Source organism: Eriocheir sinensis, chromosome 29, assembly GCF_024679095.1.
Source record: "Eriocheir sinensis breed Jianghai 21 chromosome 29, ASM2467909v1, whole genome shotgun sequence".
Classification (NCBI taxonomy): Eukaryota; Metazoa; Arthropoda; class Malacostraca; order Decapoda; family Varunidae; genus Eriocheir; species Eriocheir sinensis.
In genome coordinates, this window is record NC_066537.1 from 1493829 (window position 1) to 1517706 (window position 23878).

The following is a 23878-nucleotide window of genomic DNA, read 5'->3' on the forward strand; positions in this document are numbered from 1 at the left end:
TAAAACTCAGAAAATGTTCAATGCATATACATGAATAAATACACAATGAAGATGACCTGCAAAGAAGTATTAACACACCAATGCACATTATTGTTACAGTAATCCTCAAGTTCCGATGGGGCTCAGGACTGACAAGCTGGTTGTAAGTTGAAATTTACATTAAAAATAAAATGAAATACACCCATCCCCGTGCTATCATGCCAAATTGGTTACAAAACTGAACATGATAGATGAACTGAAAAATCAATGGGAATAATTCTAATAGGTCATTGGGCTGCCAACTGACCTACACTTTGTGCCTATTCTGTCTCCCTTTGAACATATTTCCCACCAAACACTGCACCATCTTATACTTACTTCAGCGCTCACAACACCACATTATTATGCTCAACGATGGTTGTTAACAGTTACTTGGCCATTGTTATCACACAAAATACTAGGGCAGGATCATTAACTTGTTAGCTACACAACCCCCTGTGGGCTGAGGGGTGATCTGGTGACCCAAACAGGACAGTTGATCAGCTGACCGCAACAAAAATGGCTACCACCACCAACAGCTCCCTCACAATATCACCTCGGCAGCTCTTATAGGCCACCATCTACCAGGAACAGCAATCAAAGCTGAACAAAACAGTCATAGAAGGTAAGAAGGTGCAGCAGAGGCATCACTGGCCACACCCATAGAGCTACTCCGCCACCTTTGTCTACAAACACTGACCCCCCCACCCTGCCTGTAATACCCCCTGTGCAACACCTTGGGCAGTTTGGCTAACAGTGCCATCTTGATGTACAGTAATCCCTCAGTATACACGCATGTTAGCTTCCAAATTAGGCCATGCATAGGGAAAAACCATGTACAGTAGCCCTGTGCAACCTGCGGCCCTTACGACCTTCCAGTGCGGGTCGATCCATCAAAACTGAATATCGTACAGTGCGGCCAACTGCCAATCCACACACACACACACACAACTGTTATTCATTGATTTATTGTTTTTTACTATAACGTCATTCTAAACACCCCGATGTGTGGCCCACTGGCCCTCCATTACATACGATTCTTGAATAGTGGCCCTTTAAGTGAAAAGGTTGCACACCCCTGATGTACAGTCATACCTTGATTTATGAGTTCATGAGAGTGAGTGAGTGAGAGTGGTAGGGTGAGGACGTGCGGCGTGAGCTCCTTGGAACTACTTAGTCGACAATGGCGGGCAGAACCAGAGTCTGAGAGATTCCTGTTGTGTCTGTGAAGATTTTACAGGCAGGAAGTGAATTGCATGCTGTTTGTGTCCAAGGTGGTGTCATGTGAACTGTGCTAATTTGACTGGAGTCAAGCAGGATAATGTACCTAAAATAAATTGGATTTGCACTCCATGTCTTCATAAAGCATCTCTCACTACCAACATTGTTGAAAAATTGGATAAATTCAAGCAAGAATTATCTAAAGAAATATCTGGTAAGAGATGAGGTTGAATCTCGGATGTCCAGTGTCAAGGAGGAGTTGAGTGAGGTGGCAGGTGTGATTTGTGGTGAGCTCATGTAGCCAGACACAAGAGGAAGTAGAATCTCCTTGTCGTGAAGGCCTCTGATCAAGACAAAAAGGCTACCGAGTTGAAAATTAAGTTTCCCAGGCTTTACAGGCATTCAGATTACTGATTCAAGATTCACGAATGAAAATAACATTGTTAGGAACCTTGAGGATGAGAACACAAGGAATGAAGCAGCTCAAAAATTGGAAAATGTAGAGCAAGTTAGCATTGATTTCTGGAGTTGAGGGGAAAAATGAGAAAATTTTTGGCAAGCCTGCTGCTGGTGGCACAATGCACTATATCTTGAAATGTGATCCAACTGTTAGAGAGTTGATTCATAAACATCATGACAAGATAAAACTAGAATGGGGAGTGTACACTGTGAGAGATTGATACCATGCAATCATGTGTTACCAGTGTCAAAGATACGGCCATCTTGAGGCCAACTGCACTGCCAAGAACAATGGAGAAGCCCCAAAATGTTACAAGTGCTCTGGTGATCATATATCAAGAGATTGCTTCATGGCTGAGAGGAAATGCATAAAATGTGTGAGGTACAAGAAATCTGAAATCAACCACTCAGCGAATGACCAGTGTTGTGTAGTTCTTCAGACTGAAATTGAGAGAATTTGTAACATAACCGATCACGGCTATTAATTGGTGTTTGAGACTCGAAGATAAATTGTGTGTGATAAACATTCAATTAGTTGGAAATAATTGTTGGACATTAAATTGTGATAATATAAAGGAATTATCAGATAAATGGAAAATGAAACAATGGATATTTGTGACACATGGACGCCCTTCAGACGCTGACGTCGGCGTCGCTGAATTGAAGGGGTTAATATAAATAACGAATGCTTAATATAACATATGTATCTTCATTTTTCTTAATTCTGATAATTTCACACTGTTATGAATGTGTGCGTTTGTGTGTGTTTGTTCGTGTGTGTGTGTGTGTGTGTGTGTGTGTGTGTGTGTGTGTGTTATTTAAATGTAGAGTGTGAGTAGTTCGTATGACTTGGGCGGGATAGAGCAGCCTTCATCACTGAGCCTGTCCACCCCAGCATGAACAATAGTAATTTTTCACAGCATTATGGTGAATAATTACACTGACCATCTAAATCCAAGCTTACATTCAGACAGGCCTTGATGCATAGGCTCCACTACAAATGAAATAAACTTTGATGAGGGTGATGACACAAAGCTTCAATACCATTTTTATTACAGAGAATGCGGCAATGGCAGCCTGCAGACACCTGCTACGTAGAGTGGCTCATTTGGGACAATGGGAAGACCTGACAATCAGGAGGAGAACCTGTTTGTTCAGGAGGCATCGGGGTCCCTTTGAAATGTACTCTGAAGAGGAGTCCGTTCAATGCTTTTGGCTCTCCGAGCAAGTCACCCTGGATCTCTTATCTAAAATCCAGCACCTATTGCCAGATTCTGCCAGGATAAGAGGTAAGCTTGAAATCTCTCACAGGTCTGTTTGAAAATATGAAAATGTCATTCTTACAGGCACTTTAATCAGACCTGGTCAAGCTGTGGCTAGCAAGAGTAGTGTACTGTTGCCTAACCAAATACAGAGGCAGCCATGCTAGTTTTCAACTAATACTAGGTGCCAATGTCACAGATTCATACCCTAGTTATTCTCAGCTATGCAAACATATATCTGCATATATGTCTATGATGTTGTTTTCTTTTTGTCTAGTGTTGTAAGATGAAATCTTTTTTTATTGCCAAATCATCATTCTTTAGGTATGAATGTTTATTTCATATTTCCTGTTGATATAGTTTGGGTCAAAACAGCCAATTCAGTTCCACATATCTTTTGACACACCTTTCTAACATGGGTTCCAGTTGTCAGAGCCATAATTTCTGTGGGGGGGCTGGGGGGGCTACAACCCCCCTGTTGGGAATTAGGGGTTGTTTAGAAAGGGCAGGGTAGTTCAACAGCTAAAAGAGTATTATTGACAAAGAAAGCAGGTTTGGAAAGAGGTTCTGGGGTTGTTCCGGAAATTATGAGTTGGCAACTTGTAAGCCGCTCGGCCAGTCTCTCTGCAACAAGCGGCCAGTTCTGACCTCCCAGTCTACTCTCGGCAGCAGCTCGCTTATAAGCTACAACTTGCTCTACAACAAGGGCCGGCCTCACACAACGCCAATCGATTCACGCCACTAAATCTGAAATCCCTCAACATCCAAGCTAAGTGACCCACAGGTTATTTTCTTGCGGGGCTCTTGGGGGAGATTAACTGTTAGTGGGCGCTTAGCAAGGTGATATACTAACTAATTGAGGTGAGTTGGCTGAGTGTGAGTTTGGTCTTGACGTGGTGCTCTAAATTAGCAACACCCCAATGCTTTCTATATTAGCTTCAAAATGCCCATAAAAGTGCATATTTACAAAATATTTCCCCACCTGCACACTCATGCTTGTATCGCAAACCCCCCATGATGTCTTCCAACCCCCCCTAAAAATCTACCAGAATTATGGGCCAGGTTATGGCTTGGCTGTAAAGTAGAATAAGGCAGTCATCCCCACATTCTCAGTGAGAGTAAGGTAAAGGTGGGGGCATAAGCTATGGCTGCACGTGGCCTCAATGCTCACCTCTGTCACATTAGCCCTTGAGCCTATGGTGGATAAGAATCCAGTACCCCGAAAGACAGGGCAGGTGTAACATCTGGGTTACCACAGGTTTTCCCAGGTACCCATTTATTGACTAACCAGAGAGGGAGAATGAACAGCTGGGTGAGGTGCACACCAACTGGGATTTGAACCCAGGCCTGCGGATTTGTAACTAGGCACGCTAACCACTTCACAATGGAGGCGCAGTCACCAAGAAAGTATTAGAAGAACATCAAAGAAAATTATTAGAATATAATAGGGATGAAATTAAATAGTACATATTGTATGGAGGCTGTTTGGTGGAACAAGAGATGCAAAACTGCCATGGATATGAGCTGAGTTAATTGTAATGTGTATATTATAATATAATTACAATTTCACTTCACAACATTTAACTGACGTCACCTGTAGCCAACAAGATGCCCGCGGTGCCCATCTCACGTCAGTTCGCTGCCTGACTCTACGCAGTTCACATCTCCCCCGCTTCGTCGACTTTGGGCCTTCTCACCGGCTTTCTCCAAGGAGTTGGCCTGGTAAACTTTCACCCTCGTTGCTCTTACGCTACAGCAAGCTGTTAGCTATGTGTTGAAAGATACATATATGATCCAAGGACATATATGGACTCCCTTATGTGACCCAGCTTTATGTTTTTGACAGATGGCAGGCCGGAAGAACGTTCTAGAGACGCCAAGGCATTGGTCTTCATCTTCCTCGTCTACTTCTGGAAGGAAAAGACGCGAGAAGGATTCCCAGGATGAGGATACTCTTCTTACTAAGAGGAGGAAAGCTTCCCTGGAAGTTTCTAGTGGACAACTTGAGGCCGTGTGGGCTTCTCCACCGTCTATTGCCGGCCCGAGTCATGTCAACACTACTGCGGAGTGTGTGTCTAGGAACGACAGTTTTGACCGTCTGAGTGCCCTGTTAAGTGGCTTAATAGATAAATTGGACAGGAAACCGACAGACTGATGTGGTGACGGTGAACAGTGCCGACTTCAGTGGTTTTCATAACTTTTCCTCCTCTGAGGGCGAAGACGGAGAAATTTCCGAGTGCCTGCCTGACCCCCTTGATGATGTGGACAAGTTCACCGCCATGCAGCCTAACCGTGATGCAGGTGATGATCCAGACTTCCTTCAAGCCCTCGAGGACCTCTCAGGCCACTTCCACAGTGAGGAAGAGAAAGGTGAACCCTTTTCTGAGCGTCCGGCTTCCATCCTCGATTCGAGTCTGAGACGCCGGCCCTCGTCTGAAGGAGTAAAATCAACTTGTGGCAAGATCAAAATCCCAAGCAATGTGCCAAATTTGAGGGTTCCAATGACCAATACTGCCATCACCAAAGCCATGAGTTTAGGGGGGAAGTTAGTTGATGCTCGGCTTTCGCATACTAATTGCCTGATTGCTAAGGCGTTGGTCCCCATTGCCCGTTGCATCAGTGATATTGGGGATAAGAAAGGTCGGAACATTGATTGCTACCTAGATGGACTAAATAATAGCCTCAGACTCATTACTTCGTCTGTTAATTACGTTAATCAGCTGAGGAAGGAGGTTGCATGGATCCATGTACACGACTCTGCCCTGGCAGAATTCTGCAAATGGGAGTGTGAGGTTGGAAAAGATGATCTGTTTCCATTCGACATGGTGAAGAAATGTGAGGAGGTTCAGGAAACTAGGGAGGCCCTCTTTCCATCCCTATAAGGCACCTGGTAGGCAGTGTGCCCCGAATAGGCAAACATCAAGAAGACCCTGCCAACCTCACTTCCCCCAACATTCTAGACCAAGATTCCAGACAAGGCCTTTTTTAGGCCAATGGCCTCCCCAGGGGAAGGGGATGCACACGCAAAAAACTCCTCAGTAAGCATACCCTGGGTGAGTGACTTAATCCCTCCACTTTATAACACTCCAGATAATTTTGTGGGGGGTAAAATTTTTGATGCCAGACTACAATGGGGAACCCTCGCCAAGGACAAATGGATCCATGATGTGGTACATGGCAAAGTTCTAGACTTTGTGAGTGTGCCCACGCAGAACAAGCCCCTGAGTCCTCTCATTCTGTCTCTGGCTGATCGTCAAGCCCTGGACAATGCTATATGTATGTTTTTTTAACACAAAATAGTGGAAGAATGTGTGCCAGGGGATCAGGGTTTCATTTCTAATGTGTTCCCTACTATCAAAAAAGACGGTTCAGCTAGAGTTATACTAAATCTGAAGGAACTTAATGATCATATAAATCACATACTTTTTAAAATGGACTCTCTTAAGGATGTGATGCATTCAATCCAACCCAACTGTTTTTTCATAACTATGGTTTTCAAAGATGCTTATTTTTCAGTTCCTGTTTGGCCAGAGGACAGGAAATGGCTACAATTTATTTGGGAAAATCATAAGTTTCAATTCACCTGTCTTCCCCAGGGCTTGGACTTCTGCACCTCGCATTTTCACAAAATTGATGAACCGGCCCCAGCCATCTCACCTTCGAAAACTTGGGACGCTTGTGTCGTGCTATTTAGATGACTGCATTTTCATTGCTACATCAGCAGATGATTTAAGGACAAATGTTAACTATGCCATGCACCTTTTTGACTCTTTAGGGCTCACTATAAATATACAAAAATCAGTTCTGGAACCCACCCAAGAAATATAATTCCTTGGGGTAATACTTAACTCTGTTGACACGACTGACACCTTGACATCCCGTAGGAAAGAATTCATCAAGGCGCAGGGCTTGCTACTACTAAAGAACCACGTGACAATGCATGATCTGTCCTCATTTATTGGTATTACTGTGGCTTCTGACCCTGCCGTGGAGCTGGCCCCACTTAGATATAAATATCTTGAAATAATTCGTAACAGAGACCTCGTTCAGAACCATGGAAATTATGATTCATATGTCACCTTGGACAGTCATGCACGGGATTTAATCAACAGGTGGATTAATAATATAGATATTCAGGTGAAATCACTCCGATCTTGTCCCCACCAATTAGAAATGTACTCTGATGCCTGCCTGACTGGCTGGGGTGCAATTTTGGGGGATGCGAAGACTGTGGGCCACTGGGCTCATGAGGAGCTGGATCATATCAATTGTTTAGAATTGAAAGCCATCCTAATGGGCCTGCAATCCCTCTGTAAGGATAGCAGAGGAACACATATCCGCCTCCGCTCCGACAATGCCACCGCAGTTGCCTGTATAGATCATTGTGGTAGAACCAAACCCAATCTTAATGCGTTAAAAGAACAGATTTTTGGATGGGCTGAGTTGAGGGGGATTACCTTATCAGCTCAGTATATAAAGGGATTACATAATGTAGAAGCAGACAAGGAATCCCAAGTAAGGAACTTAGATGTTGAATGGATGTTGCAGCCCCATATTTTTTAAAGACTGTGTCGGCTTTTTTATACAGGTAACTCTCGATTTACGCGAGTTTGGTTTACGTGTCTTTGAAATAGTGCGGGGTCCAAAATCAAAATAAATGTTTAATTTACACGCTTTTTTCACTTATACGCAATATTTTATGGAGTGGCCACCAGATGTCTCATGCAACTGGACTAACACAGCACTGCGGCCACACAGCTGAGCTCAGTTCTTCCTGCGCGCCACTTGAACAACAATACAGTACCCACGCTGCCACGCTACTCAACAATAGGGGTGGGCAGGTACCGGTACCAGTACCAGTACTAATGGTACCAGCTATACGATACGGTACCGGTACCAGCTATACGGTACAGTACCGGTACCAGACTGCTCGGTACCGGTACCAAAACTAGTCAGTCGCTCATGTTGTCCCTCATTTCTTTCTCACATGAGTGAAGCTGAGACTGAGTGCCTGAGTGGACATCTCGGTGATATGGATATTCTCTCTCTCTCTCCACTGAATGAAGTGAATATTTATTTTTCGACAGAAACCTACCTCTTGTTTGATTTACATTGTTTTTGATTTACGCGACCTCTTCAAGGACACAATACTCGCGTAAATTGAGAGTTACCTGTACCCCTTTGCCACTCGGATCAATGCTCAATTATCTGCCCATGTTTCTTGGAAACCAGATCCATCTGCTTTCCATATTAATGCCTTCACGATGAACTGGGCCGATAAGAAATTATATGCTTTCCCACCTTTCAGTATTATCTCCAGAGTACTAAAGAAACTGCAGGAAGACGAGGCAACGGCAATGGTGATCCTGCCACCCAGGTGTGGTTCCCAAGAGCTCTCCACTTAATAGCGAAACCTCCTGTGCTACTCCCTCAAGTCCCTCTAGTACTACCGCAAAATCCAGCTCTCACACATCCACGGGCTCAAAGGCTGGTCTTAACGGCAATGACATTATCAGGGAATCTTTCCAAAATCAAGGCCTTCCGTCAGAGGTTGCCCAATTTTTGCTTAAATCATGGAGAGTGAGCACAAAAAAACAATATGGGCCACATATCCAAAGCTGGTTGTCATTTTGTCTCAGCAGGAAAATTGATCCTTTTCAGCCACCTTTAAATGTCCTACTTGATTATCTTTTATCAGAGTTTACAGTTCTACGAACACCATACGATCAGCCATCTCGGCAACAGCTACTATTAATGGCCAGCCTGCAGGAAAGCATCCTATGATTACTACACTTATGAAGGCAGTCTTCCAGGAAAAACCGTCCCTTCCACGATACCATACCACCTGGGATCCACCGTTGATCTTAGATTATATAATAAGCCTGGGACCGAATGAACACTTACCAGTTATTCAATTATCAAGAAAATTAACAATTCTAATGTTACTAATATCTGGTCAACGTGGTCAAACCATACATTTATTAGACACCAGAAACATGACTGTTTCAGGATCAAGAGTCTCTTTCGGGATAGGTGATCCACTAAAAACCTCTGGGCCAGGTGACCATGTGTCGGAATTGGTATTTGAAGCCTATCCCCCTGACGGAACATTATGTGTTGTCACCTCGATTACAGATTATCTGGAAAGGACAAAAGACATAAGGGGGACAATTACTAGATTCTTTCTAACCACAAAAACTCCAATAAAATTTGTTTCTCGAGATACATTACACCGATGGACGAAAGATGTAATGCAACTGCTGGCACTGACCTTAATATCTTCTTGCCTCATTCCACCAGGTCAGCTCGACCAGTAAGGCAGCCCTGAAACTCCCTCTGTCTACGATTGTATCCACTATTGGATGGGCCAGGGAATCAACCTTTATGAAGCACTACAAGAGACCCATAAGTAAACATAGCCAATTTGCAGGAGCAGTTCTCTCATAAGTTATGTATATGGGCAAGTATTTTTTTTTTTTTTTTTTTTTTTTTTTTACAGCAAAGGAGACAGCTCAAGGGCACAAAAAATTAAACATTAATAAAAAAAGCCCTACTCGCTGCTCCTAAAAAGAATCCAAAGAGGTGGCCGAAAGATAAGTCAGTTTCGGGAGGAGAGGTGTCCTGATACCCTCCTCTTGAAAGAGTTCAAGTCGTAGGCAGGAGGAAATACAGATGAAGGAAGATTGTTCCAGAGTTTACCAGGGTGAGGGATGAAAGAGTGAAGATGCTGGTTAACTCTTGCATAAGGGGTTTGGACAGTATAGGGATGAGCATGAGTAGAAAGTCGAGTGCAGCGGGCCGCGGAGGGGGGAGGCATGCAGTTAGCAAGTTCAGAAGAGCAGTCAGCGTGGAAATATCGATAGAAGATAGAAAGAGAGGCAACATTGCGGCGAAATTTAAGAGGTAGAAGACTATCAGTATGAGGAGGAGAGCTGATGAGACGAAGAGCCTTTGCCTCCACTCTGTCCAGAAGAGCTGTGTGAGTGGAGCCCCCCCACACATGAGATGCATACTCCATACGAGGCGGACAAGGCCCTGTATATGGACAGCAACTGTGCAGGGGAGAAGAACTGGCGGAGACGGTACAGAACGCCCAGCCTCGAGGAAGCTGATTTAGTAAGAGATGAGATATGAAGTTTCCAGTTGAGATTTTGAGTTAAGGATAGACCGAGGATGTTGAGTGTTGAGGAAGGTGATAGCTGGGTGTTGTCAAAGAATATGGGATAGTTGTTTGGAAGATTGTGTCTAGTGGATAGGTGGAGAAACTGTGTTTTGAGGCGTTGAAGGACACCAGGTTCTTCTTGCCCCAATCGGAAATAATAGTAAGGTCTGAGGCTGTTCTGCAGCCTCCAGCCTTGAGTCGTTAAGTTCCTGAAGGGTGGGTCTTCTATTAAAAGAAGTTGAATAATGCAGAGTGGAATCATCGGCGTAGGAATGGATAGGACAGTTCGTTTTGGAAAGAAGATCATCAATGAACAACAGACAAAGAGTGGGAGATAGGACAGAACCCTGTGTGACACCACTGTTAATAGATTTATGGGAAGAACAGTGACCGTCTACCACGGCAGACATAGAACGGACAGAATGGAAACTGGAGATAAAGTTACAGAGAGAAGGATAGAAACCGTAGGAGGGTAGTTTAGAAAGATAAGATTTGTGCCAGACCCTATCAAAAGATTTCGATATGTCAAGCGCAATAGCAAAAGTTTCACATAAACGGCTAAGAGAGGATGACCAAGAGTCATTTTAGAAGGCTAGGAGATCACCAGTATAACGCCCTTATGGAACCCATACTGGCGATCAGATAGAAGGTCAGAAGTGGAAAGGTGCTTTTGAATCGGTTAAGGATTGATTCAAAAGCTTTAGATAGACAAGAAAGTAAAGCAATAGGACGGTAGTTTGAGGGATTGGAGCGGTCACCCTTCTTAGGTACAGGCTGTGTGAAGGCATACTTCCAGCAAGAAGGAAAGGTAGATGTTGACAGGCAGAGGCGAAAGAGTTTGACCAGGCAGGGTGACAGCACGGAAGCACAGTTTTCAAGGACAATAGGAGGCACTCCATCAGGTCCATAAGCCTTCTGAGGATTGAGGCCAGAGAGGGCATAGAAAACATCATTTTGAAGAATCTTTATAACAGGCATAAAGGAGTCAGAGGGGGGATGAGTAGGAGGAATATGCCCAGAATCGTCCAGAGTGGAGTTTTTAGAAAAAGTTTGAGAGAAGAGTTCAGCCTTAGAGATAGATGAGACGGCAGTGTTGCCGTCAGGACTGAGGAGTGGAGGGAAAGATGAAGAAGTGAAGTTGGAGGAGATGTTTTTGGCTAGATGCCAGAAGTCACGGGAAGAGTTAGAGAAAGCAAGGTTTTGACATTTCCTATTAATGAAAGAACTTTTGGTTAGTCGGAGACTAGATTTGGCACTATTTCGGCAGAAATGTAAAGTTCATAATTAGCATTAGTTTGAAGGCTCTGGTATCTTTTGTGAGCTACCTCTCTATCATTGACAGCACGAGAACAAGCGTGATTAAACCAAGGCTTTTTAGCGTGAGGAGTAGAGAAAGAACGAGGAATGTATGCCTCCATTCCAGAGACAATCACCTCTGTGATGCGCTGAGCACACACAGATGGGTCTCTATCCTGGAAGCAATAATCATTCCACGGAAATCGAAAGTACATCCTCAGGTCGTCCCACCGAGCTGAAGCAAATGCCAGAAGCATCGCCTCTTCGGTGGGTCCAGAGGATGTACAGGAGCGATAGGACAGGATGCAGAAATAAGATTGTGATCGGAGGAGCCCAACGGAGAGAACAGTTTGACAGAATAAGCAGAAGGGTTTGAGGTAAGGAAGAGGTCTAGAATGTTGGGCCGATCTCCAAGACGGTCAGGAATACGTGTAGGGTGCTGGACCAACTGCTCTAGGTTGTTGAGGATAGCAAAGTTGTAGGCTTGTTCACCAGGATGGTCAGTGAAAGAGGATGAAAGCCAAAGCTGGTGGTGAACATTGAAATCTCCTAGGATGGAGATTTCAGCGAAGGGAGAATGGGTCAAGATGTGCTCCACTTTAGAATTCAAATAGTCAAAGAATTTTACATAGTTGGTAGAGTTAGGTGAGAGATAAACAGCACAGATGTATTTAGTAATAGAATGACAGTGAAGTCTTAACCAGATGGTGGAAAATTCAGAAGAGTCAAGGTCGTGGGCACGAGAGCAAGTGATGTCGCTGCGCACGTAGGCGCAACATCCAGCTTTGGATTGAAATTTAGGATAGAGATAGTAGGAGGAAACAGAGTAGAGATTGCTGTCAGTAGCCTCAGAAACCTGTGTTTCGGTAAGGAAGAGAAGGTGAGGTTTAGAGGAGGAGAGATGATGTTCCACAGAATGAAAATTAGAGCGAAGACAGCGAATGTTGCAGAAATTGAGAAGAAAGAGGTTCGAGGAGTTATCAAGACACCTCTCGGGTCGGCAGCCAGAAGGGGAGTCCTCCCTGGGGGAATTTGTGGTCCCCCCCCCAGGCGGGGACTCCGAGGCATTGCTTAATTGAGCCATTTTGAATTTTGAATTTTGGAAAAAGGTGTATATGTTATGTGAATGTAGTGTGGTGTGGATAAAGAGAGGATCTGTCTTTAGAGAGCATGCTGAACTACTCTCCGGTGTTGGTGAGACAATAGGGAAACGGTTAGTGAGGACATGGGAAGGGTCTTTGGAGGGCTTCAGCTCCCTTCTCACCTCCCATATATACCTCACCGGGAGTGGCTTGCGCCCGTTCGGTAGGTGTCTTCCTACCTACTCCAGCCAATTTATATATAGTTTATACATAGGACTAATGAAATCAGTTCTTTTTCTTGGCGGTGTTGGTATTAAACCACCTCTTTGAGCATGTTACTGTAGAAACTGTGCTACCCTTTTGTTTTTGTTGAGTTTTGTTTAAAAAATTCTGTGAATTAAAATGATGCCCTTCCTTCACTATGGCTTCTTCTTTATTATCCTATGCAACATCTTTAACTAAGCTTCTCAAGGCTTCGTGGGTTTGAGGAATCACTCTGAAGCTCTCGTTGGCTACCAGTGACGTCAGTTAAATGTTATGAAGTGAAATTGCAAGATTAAACGAATACTTACCAAGTGTGAAATTTGATCATAATTTCACGAACATTTAACTGCGTCACTGAAGTAGTAAATGCCCTCCCTACCCAACCCTTTTGTGCTCCTGAAGTTCACTTTGAACTAGGGTGATGACGTATATGATGGCTGCTTCCTCAAACCTACTCTCTGAAGGACTGACGTGGGACGGGCACTGCGGGCATCTCGTTTACTACCTCAGTGACGCAGTTAAATGTTCGTGAAATTACGATCAAACTTCACACTTGGTAAGTATTTGTTTAATCTTACAATCATGAAATAGTTTGTGTGAGTGATGATTTTCTCTCATTTTTCTCGCTTAGAGGGACCATTAAGAAACATGATCCCCGCTACTACCGGGTTAACCGGGAGTTTCTTAAGCATCTATCCACTTCTGACCTTCTTTCTGATCGCCAGTATGGGTTCCGCAAGGGGCGTTCTACTGGTGATCTTCTTGCTTTCCTAATTGACTCTTGGTCATCCTCTCTTAGCCGTTTCAGTGAAACTTTTCTGTTAGACATATCAAAAGCCTTTGATAGGGTCTGGCACAAATCTTTGCTTTCCAAACTACCCTTTTACAGTTTCTATCCTTCTATCTGTACCTTTATCTCCAGTTTCCTCTCTGTCCGATCTATCTCTGCTGTGGTAGACGGTCACTGTTCTTCCCCTAAACCTATCAACAGTGGTGTTCCTCAGGGCTCTGTTCTATCTCCCACTCTCTTTCTGTTGTTCATTGATGATCTTTCCAAAGCGAACTATCCTATCCATTCTTATGCCGATGACTCTACTCTGCATTACTTCTTTTGATAGAAGGCCAACTCAACAGGAACTATACGATTCCAGGCTGGAGGCTGCAGAATGCTTAATCTCAGACCTTACTATCATTTCCGATTGAGGCAAGAATAACCTGGTATCCTTCAGTGCCTCAAAAACTCAATTTCTTCACCTATCAGCTCGACACAATCTTCCAAACGCCTATCCCCTATTCTTTGACAACACTCAGCTGTCACCTTCCCCTACACTAAACATCCTTGGTCTATCCTTAACTCAAAATCTCAACTGGAAACTCCATATCTCCTCTCTCACTAAATCAGCTTCCTCGAAGTTGGGCGTTCTGTATTGTCTCCGCCAGTTCTTCTCCCCTGCATAAATGCTGTCCATATACAGGGGCCTTGTCCGCCCTCGTATGGAGTATATATCTCATGTGTGGGGGTCTCCACTCACACAGCTCTCTTGGACAGAGTAGAGTCAAAGGCTCTTCGTCTCATCAACTTCCCTCCTCATACCGACAGTCATCTACCTCTTAAATTCCGCCACCATGTTGCCTCTCTTTCTATCTTCTATCGATATTTTCATGCTGATTGCTCTTCTGAACTTATTAACTGCATGGCTCACCCCCTCCCACGGCCCCGCTACACACGACTTCTACTCTAGCTCATCCCTATACTGTCCAAACCCCTTATGCAAGAGTTAACAAGCATCTTCACTCTTTCATCCCTTACACTGGTAAACTCTGGAACAGCCTTCCTTCGTCTGCATTTCCTCCTGCCTATGACAGCTCTGCACCTGAAATTGACTTCTCTCTTTTGGCCACTCTTTACTTTTGTCTGTTGTGGGAGTGGTGAGTAGCGGGCTTTTTTCCTGCACTCTTTTTGTTGCCCTTGAGCCGTCTCCTTTGTTAAGAACAAGAAAAAAAAAACTTTTGCCCAACTGCAAAGCTGAAAATAAAATGGAGGCCACTGCATCGTCGCCTCCACCATCTTTCTTCACGTGTATTGCTGAGCAACTGCTTGCATTTATGACCCTCTTTTATTACCATCTGATATTTTCATTCATTACTTTCAGTTAATATTAATATGTATGGTGAATATAAATAATAAATGCTATATATAGTAGATTATGTATCTTCAATTTTTTTCTTTTGGTAATTTTATACTTAATTTTTTCATGCCAAACTGTGTATAACTGAAACTGTGCATAAAAAAGCATGCATATGAAGGGACAACTGCAACTTGATTGCAACACTGCACAATGTTGCACAACATTTGGTGGCCATCTAATCAAACCAACACAGGGCAGCTTTCACTATTGTCAACAGAGAGATGAACACTTTACTGAATAAGCAGGAAAATGGCAGAAGTGAGCAAGGATGGTCAGCTACTGTGTACCCCATGGCCGAGTGACCCAAATCCACCGATGCACAGAGGTTTTGTGGGCATGATAGCCTGTCTGAAGTGGGTGATCGCAGGGTGTTGGGTGTATTACTTAAATGTCCTGCCGTACATAGAGCAGTGTTCCCGCACCTCCTACTCTCCCCCTGCCCCACCTCTGCCTTCCTGAGGTTGCCTTGCCCCAGCCCTGAGTTTGGTTGACCCTTTAGACATGCAACATTGTGTTGTATTATGAAATTGAGCTACCAAGTTTTGTTAAGACTTTAGCCAAACACCCCACCAGGTCGTTGCGTGGGAGATTGTGTTGATGGTGAGGGTAATGTAAAGAAAGAACACATCATATGAGTGGCCAGTGTCACCTTTGCTGCATCTTCTTACCTTCTGTGAATGTTTTGTTCAACTATGATTGCTGTTTCCAGTAAACAGTCGCCTATAGGAGCTGCTGCAGGAATACTGTGAGGGGGCTTTTGTTGTGTGATGCCATTTTGTTAGCCTACTGGCATCTGCTAGATCCAGTGATAAACTTGTATAGCAGACTGTAGTCCTACAGTGACTTGTGGCCCCAGCGTGAGTAGTAGTTACAGCGTGAGTTCCAAAGGCAACTAAGTGGGAAGGGTGGGTGGACTGGCCCAGCCCTTCCAACCTTCCCACTTCCTGTCTTACTCCAGCCCAGCTGGGCCGGCGTGTGAGGACAGCAGCAGGGGGGTGCAGGAAGCGTGGGAACTATGTGTAAACAAACCGCTGCTCTACCCACGGTGGGATGTTTGAAATGTCAACTCATTACTCAATCAAGTATCAATAATATTATTGGCCTGGTGATAAGTCAGAGTGGTCGTAAGTCACACACATCGTAACTCAAGAACGACCTGTGTTTCACCATTAAATTTTGGCCCATAACAGGGCTAAGCGTCTCATGACTGGCAGTGGTGTAATATATGTATTTACATTTTTACTTTCAAAACTTCAGAGATGGTTATTCCTTAAGCTTTACTTTCTCATCAGTTATTTAGTTGGCAATGAAGATTTCTATAATTTTACTGCAGGTAAGGTTTCTGTTATATTTTGGGAATTGGAAGGTACAAAATGAATCCACAGACATTGTATACAAGAATATAAACATGAGTAGGGTTCCTTGCTAGTCTGATATATATGTCACTAAGTAATTTAGAATAGATAACTTGCCCGCAGCAAGCGTCAAAATACCATACCAAAACATAAGACTACGTCAAAGAGAGATCTGTTGAATGCTCTCATTGCATCTACACAATATAACTTGCTGTATGCCAAGTTTTCCTGCAGTTCATCCCAATCATTCAATGAGGTTAACCTGCATACAGATGTCATGGGTTGTGGGCAGTGAGGGAGACAGTAATTATAATCCCTGCCAGGCAACTTGTCCAACAAACCTCACTTCCTTCCGAGAGTCGTTGCTGAGTGACTGTGGTAATTTTTGTTGTTTTAAGAAAAGATGACAAAATAATGGAAATAATAAAAAATGTTTTTTGTTTGTTCTTTAGAGCAAGTTGACTTTATTGGTGGGGTCTGGTGGTGGGCCCTAGCCTGTAATGATGCAGGCTAGTGTTTCATAGTGGCGCCATCTTGCTTGGCTCATGCTGCCCTTGGGAGCTCATCTTTGATACCTTGAAGAGGGTGAGGACAGGGGAAAGGCTTAGGAGATAAGTTGCCTAGCAGTGACTACAGTAGTTGTGACAGACTGGAAGTGCATCACTACACATCTACTTACGGAGCGAGCTTAGTGCGTGTGTATGTGCGTGCCCAGGGGTGAGGCAGGTGCATGAGGGGGAGGTGGGGGGGGAGCCACAGTGTGACAGAGCCCTCCAGTGTACCACCACTGTCACACACAGAGGAGTTCTTGTGGCAGTAGTAACACACTCCATAAAAACAAACTTCCCCTCCTGCAAAATCACTTCTTGTGCAATGCATTGTACAATAGAAGTAAAAAAAATTGCTACACTAAAAAAGCACTCCCTCTATACTAGAAAACAGCTGAGCTAAGAAGCATTACAACTACACTTAACAAAAAATCAACATTACTAAGCTAAACAGAATGACTGACACAAGCATAGCAATCATTTGGACTACAGCCATTTTGCTACCATATAACTCAAAAACTGATAAAACAATAATTAGTTCACATACTTATAATTTAACATAATGGTACTGGTAATAAGGTCAATGTATTAGTACAGCATATATATATATATATATATCTATATCTATATATATATCTATATATATATATATATATATATATATATATATATATATATATATATATATATATATATATATATATATATATATATATACCTTACTATCCCTATCTTCCCTGTCGTCCACACTATCCTCAGACCACACCACCGATGCCCATCCACCCCCACCCACACTAGTCGGGAGGCCAATAACACACATCCCTGTCTCCCCCTTCCCCCCTCAGCTCCTGCCCATACTACTCCCCCTTCCAAACCCTCCCACAGCCTCTCCCTGTCTTTACTCCCACACACCACACCCTTGTGTCTCACCCACAGCTATCACATCAATCCTTTCTGGAGTTTGTTTATCACCTCCCTTCTCTTCCCTTCCTCATTCATCCTATTCACATTCATACAAGCCACCTCCTCCCTCCTCCTCCTCCCCTTCCCTGGGACAGATGGAGACCACCCCTCCACCCATAGCCACTTTTTGTCCACCCCTGGAGGGGCCACTGGCAGCTGGCAGGGCTAGCGCAGTGCTCAGTCCTGGAGGGACAAAGGGCACCAGATTGTCCGGAACTGACACCACTGAACGATAAAATGGCAAAAAGATAAAAGATGAAAAAGGATTGAAAAAAAAGTCCCATTAAAACAAAGTACCAAAGGTATGCGCCCTCCCCTTCAGTTCCACCACAATAAAAATAAAATTATTACACCATAAAACACTATTAAAAAGGAAAAAATATGGTGTATTAACGAGGTCACCTCGTGAAGGCGAGGTAGGGCTTGACTGCCACAGATGCGTCAGTGGTGGTCCAGCGAGGTGCTGCAAGTTCCCAACAATCTGATGACTTAGCTTTGCTCAGTGGCACCTCTGTCCTCATTGGTTACGATACTATCACTGCTGAAGCTTACATAAGAAGTTTCTATTATTGAAGCCCAGCATTCTGCTGGCTATATTTGCTGCATCAGTGCTTTGCTGTGAGAACCTGCTGAGGGCTGACACAATTTTGACACCCAGGTCCTTGACACACCAAGCCCTTCTGAGTTTCATGGCACACATTTCATAATCAAATCTCTTAGTTTTTGCTCCAACTAAAAGAACCTGACACTTATCTACACCTATCATCCCTCATGTTTCCTGCCTAAATGGGGCCGTGAAGTCTCCATGATATAGAAAATAGTGATAGCCAAACAACAGAATTGATGGGATTTATTCTAATTAGTTCCTAGACCTCCCCAACTTACCGTATCTTGCTGATTCTTTCCCCCTTTTCTCTCACTTATAGAGGCAATAATAACATATGAGCAGCTAAGCATTCTAATAGTACTACAGCATACAGTAAAAACCTCAAATATCCTGAAATCACAAGCATCATGCAAAAATTTGGGCGGTCAATGACTGAAAAAATTCAAGAAAAATCATTGAAACGTTAAGAATATCAAACTCGCATAAGATTTGAAATACCTGCGCCGTGCTTTAACCACCTCCAGAGTGGGCCTGCCCTGCATTCAGCTGAGCCTTCTTTAGTCATGCAACGTTGTGCGTGGGCGTGGGATTGCCTTTATAATGGCAACGGCAACGCAGCTCCTCTAACAAGTTTTGCCCAAACCAAGACCAAGACCAAGCTGTGTCAGGGGTGTACAGTCAGCTGGACAGTGTAAACAAAGGGGTCAGTGTGTGTGGCCAGTGTCACCTCTGCTGCATCTTTTTATTTTGTACAAAAGTTTTGTTCAGCTGTAAGAGCAGCTGAGGGAATATTGTGAAGGTGTTTGTCGGACACAACCTTTCTTGCACTCGGCTGATCCACTGTTCTGTTGGACTCACCAAACCACCTGTGGGAGCTGTGTGGCTAACAGGTTAATGGTATGCAAGACTGACCTGCGTCCATTTACAACAGAGGTGACCCTGGCCGCCACACTCAGTGACTAAGATGTTTCCTTTGCTTTCAGACCGTCTCCTTGCCCCCCGCCCAGTGTCATGGTTCTCTGCGTCCTATTTCTGGCCGTCCGTTTTGTTTACAAACCAAATGGCAGATTGCTGTGAACATGTACAGATCCGTTTACGCAGCTGTTGGGTGTACATGGCTGTCACCCATGTGTTTTCAAGCCAGGATGGCAAAGTTTTATTCTTTCATATGAAAGCATCAATGAATCCAGTACAGCACTCTGTTTTGTAATAGGTGAAGTGAAGGACCAATAAATAGCCTTCATGCAGTGATTCATCAGTAGATTTACAGGAAATAGCATCTTGCTATTTTCAAAAAACAAAATTCTCTCACCCGACCAGCTGCATACACGGATCTGTGTTCATAGCAATCCGCCTCTTTGTTTGTGAACAAAACGAAGGCCAGAAATAGGAGGACGTGGAGAAACATGGCACCAATGTGGCTCACTCTTGTCCTTAGCCTTGGCGCTCACCACAAACCAATATGCACGCCCACAATACACAAGAAACGGCCGTGATGCTCAAAAAGTGTAGGTTTTTTATATGTAGGAAATTCATGATAGCCAACCCAGTGATATATGAGGGATCCCAGTATATCAAAGGGCAACTCCCATCAATCAGATCATGCTGAAATGTTATGCAAATCATCTAAGAGACTGTCTGTCTTCATCAGAGAGGATCAAATTACTAATCTTTGTGTTGTCAGCAAATTTACTACATAATGAGATTATCAAGTCCAACGTCAACATCATTAACCCTTTCATTGCTAAACGCTCACTTTCATTGCTAAACGCTCACAGCGAGCGTTAGGCATATTTGCTGGTGGTGCTAAATGCTCGCTACGAGCTCCACCCACACTCAAATCTCCCGCGTATGAAAGTGTTCCAACACTAATTCTCACAACACAGGATTGCCAATTGAGTGGATTCTTCACTAAATTTGGAGGAAAATCATATCAGGCTAGTGGGGCAAATCTACGAATGAGTAACTGGTGGATGTTCTTTTTTTTCTTTTTTTTTTTTTTTTTTACGTTGTTGCCTATTGCGCCGGTAGGCATCTTCCCGGTGGGGCCTGATGGTCGGCCCAAGGCTTCTTCCAGGTGGGGCCTGATGGTCGGCCCAGCCCGTTCTGGCGCAGGCGAGTGTTTATAGTGGCGCCATCTTGCATTGGCTCATGCTGCCCCCCGGAACTCGTTCTTGATTCGCTTGGATGGCTTCCTTTAGAGTCCGGGTTGATGGGTGGTCTTCAGGACAGCATGTGGGTAGTTTTAAGCCACTCGGCGGTGACTGAAAAATCCGAGTGGTAGCGTGAGGATTCGAACCCGCGTCGTCCATCACGCGGCGAATGTGGGTCCAGTACGCTATCACTTCAGCCACCGCCTACCCAAAGTAGCGGCATTTTTGCATAGCTTCACCTATCACCTGACTGATTCTTTGACCAAATAGTTGTAAATATTGTAGTTGGCAATACTCCCTTGCCAGAATCTGAAGGAGAGATGTCCGCAGTTCCCTCAATATGGCTGATCATCCCCCATGCACCGACGTAAGTGTTAACAATCAACACTCCCTGAACGTGCATGTACATTTGCAAGAGAGGCATACATAACCGACTCCTATAGATCTGGGCCTCCTCTTTCCAATGGTGTTTTTGGTTTTTAGCTGTGATGAATAGTTTTTGAGATACAGAGGTTAAAAGAGACTCCCAATTGGGCAGCCTGACTGCGCCTGAGGGGATAGTCGCCTCCCGTCCTGCGCGCAAGGAGAGGGTTAATGTGGGGCCAAGAGCTGAAGAGGGACACCACTATAGTCTATTGACTCTAATTTGAGCCCTGTGGCTTGGCCCGGGGAACACCCTACTGTTTGCACATCTAGCGATGACTTGCGCATGGCGATCTGTCTCACTGTTAATCTGTACATTATCTATTTATGGAATATATATATATATATATATATATATATATATATATATATATATATATATATATATATATATATATATATATATATATATATATATATATATATATATATATATATATATATATATATATATATATATATATATATATATATATATATATATATATATATATATATATATATATATATATATATATATATACAGTCATCCTCATTGTCGGGTATTTTGTCTCGGACTTCGCGATGATGCTTAAACATGAACGGGACTATAACCCTATGGGAAAATATGCATTTGGGGAAGTCACCTCTGACACGCCATATAAAACATGTTTTTTTCGTTCTTTTTAATGACTGAAATGAGACAAGACCTTGTTAGACAACAACACAGAAGACCCAAAAGTAGCCCAATTTGCGATAAGTAGCCCAATCTGGCAACACTGCAGTGTGGCGGCGCGTGAATTTTTTTTTTTTTAGGATAATGTTGCTATGAGAAAATCTCGACCAATAGCAGTCGTCCCTGAGTGAGCTGCTGGCCAATAGGAAAGCATGACGTCACAGTCTAACCGTGACGTCACTCAGGAGCAACCTAAAGGCGGTGTCACACTAGCACTTTTTCCGTCAACTTTTTCCGCCGTTTTTCTGAAAATCGTCGATATCTTGGCTGCGGCCTGTCACACACAAACGGTGTTTCGTCTGAAACTTTCCGTCGGCACAGACCATGGGAATGTAAACAAACATGGACTCCACGCTGCGGCAAAGATACGCTGCTCTGAACCTAATACTGTGTATTGTGAGACTTAGACAGCTAAACAAGCCAAAAGCGTGCATGGATGCGCTCATGGTTGGCTCGTCGGGAAAGAGAAAGTGTGTACCACAGGCTGTTAAAAGAGCTGAGTTTAGAGGATCATGAGACTCTGAAGAATTGGATCAGGTTGGACAAGAGCCAGTACCACAGACTTCTGGAGTTAGTGACACCTCTCATTGCCAGAAGTGACACCAGGATGAGGAAGGCTGTCACTGCAGGAGAGCGTTTGAGACAGGTTGAGGCCACGCGGAAAGTCTCGGTCTTGGTCTTGGAAATGTAAACAAAGGCGGAAATTTGCAGGTGGAACGATCCTGATCGTCTGACAAATTCATGCGATAAGTTCATGCAGAACGATGAACAATCGACGGAAATGGCATTAATCGACGGAAAAAGTGCTAGTGTGACAACGCCTTAACGTCCATTGCCCCGCCTCCTCCTCTCCTTCCCCCTCCTCTCTGCCTCCTCTCCTCCCTCCTCTCTGCCTCCTCCCTCCCCTCCTCTCTGCCTCCTCCCTCCCTCCTCTGCCTTCCTCCTCTCCCTTCCCCTCCTCTCTGCCTCCCTCCCTCCTCTCTACCTTCCTATTTAGCGTCAATGCATCCGCAGATACGCGAAACTGGGGCACAGATAAGCGGGGGTGGTCACAATTAGTTGACCGTGAATACGAAACCGCGATGGGTGAGACCATGAGCAATGGGGTGACTGTATATATATATATATATATATATATATATATATATATATATATATATATATATATATATATATATATATAAGACAACGACTCTGTCTCTGTGTAAACCTTCCATTTCACTTGGCAACGTGGCTTCCGCCACCACGGAAGACTCACGTAGGTCTCACTCGCGTCCTGCACAACCAAGCAAAATATATTATATATAAGGTATATAAGAGAGAGGGGGGGGGGGGGGTAGCGAGCTCCTCTGAGGAGAGTGATGGGGTGATGTGACAATAGCGCGGCTCAGGGGAGCCGTGCCTAAAGACTCAAGTTATATTCGATAGACTATAGTGGCAGACACCCACTCTGAGGCAACTCCATTGATCACCACTCCCTGCTGTCTGTTGCTCAGCCAATCAGTGATCCCTTGGTGTACTAGACCTTTAATACTTACCTTGCTGCTTCATTTTCTAAAGTATTTCATGGTGTGGAACTTCTTTATCAAATGCTTTCTGGGAATCAAGATAGACTAAATCCGAGAGAGAGAGAGAGAGAGAGAGAGAGAGAGAGAGAGAGAGAGAGAGAGAGAGAGAGAGAGAGAGAGAGAGAGAGAGAGAGAGAGAGAGAGAGAGAGAGAGAGAGAGAGAGAGAGAGAGAGAGAGAGAGAGAGAGAGAGAGAGAGAGAGAGAGAGCAAGGGGCAGGGGGTGCCAAGGTGTAAGTGAATCAGCTGGTTTGGGTGTGGAGTGTGTTGGGGGAGGGATGGTGTCAGGCAGGCAAGGATGCTGGAGCATTCTCTAGATGCCTTGAGGGTAGGGGTGTGGTGCTGCTGGGCGCTGGTGGGATATAAATGCACACAGTCGTGCAGCGCAGGTATTTTAAATCTTACACTGGTTGGATTTTAAGTATCTTTAATTGATTTCCTAAAAAATTTTTTTTTTTTTTTTTTTTGGGGGGGGGCTGGCCAGATTCTTGCTGGATACTTGGGGCTTCCAGATACCTTGAGGATGGATGGGCAGTGCTTTTAGTAGTAGAAGTAGTAGTACAAATAAATAGAAAAGTAGTGTCTATGAACAAGC

General features: G+C 44.0%; 1 protein-coding gene across 3 annotated transcripts in view; it reads right to left on the reverse strand.

Annotated features, from left to right (window-relative positions):
- Positions 1-23878, reverse strand: part of LOC127004767 (glycosaminoglycan xylosylkinase-like) — a 145269-nt gene that overhangs the window by 26610 nt on the left and 94781 nt on the right. For all 3 annotated transcript variants that reach the window (XR_007757982.1, XM_050872875.1, XM_050872874.1), the window contains exon 5: positions 16988-17159. Coding sequence is in view for 2 of the 3 variants with exons in the window: in XM_050872875.1 (XP_050728832.1) it covers positions 16988-17159 (172 nt within the window). In the remaining variant the exon portion in view is untranslated. The remainder of the gene's footprint in view (positions 1-16987; positions 17160-23878) is intronic.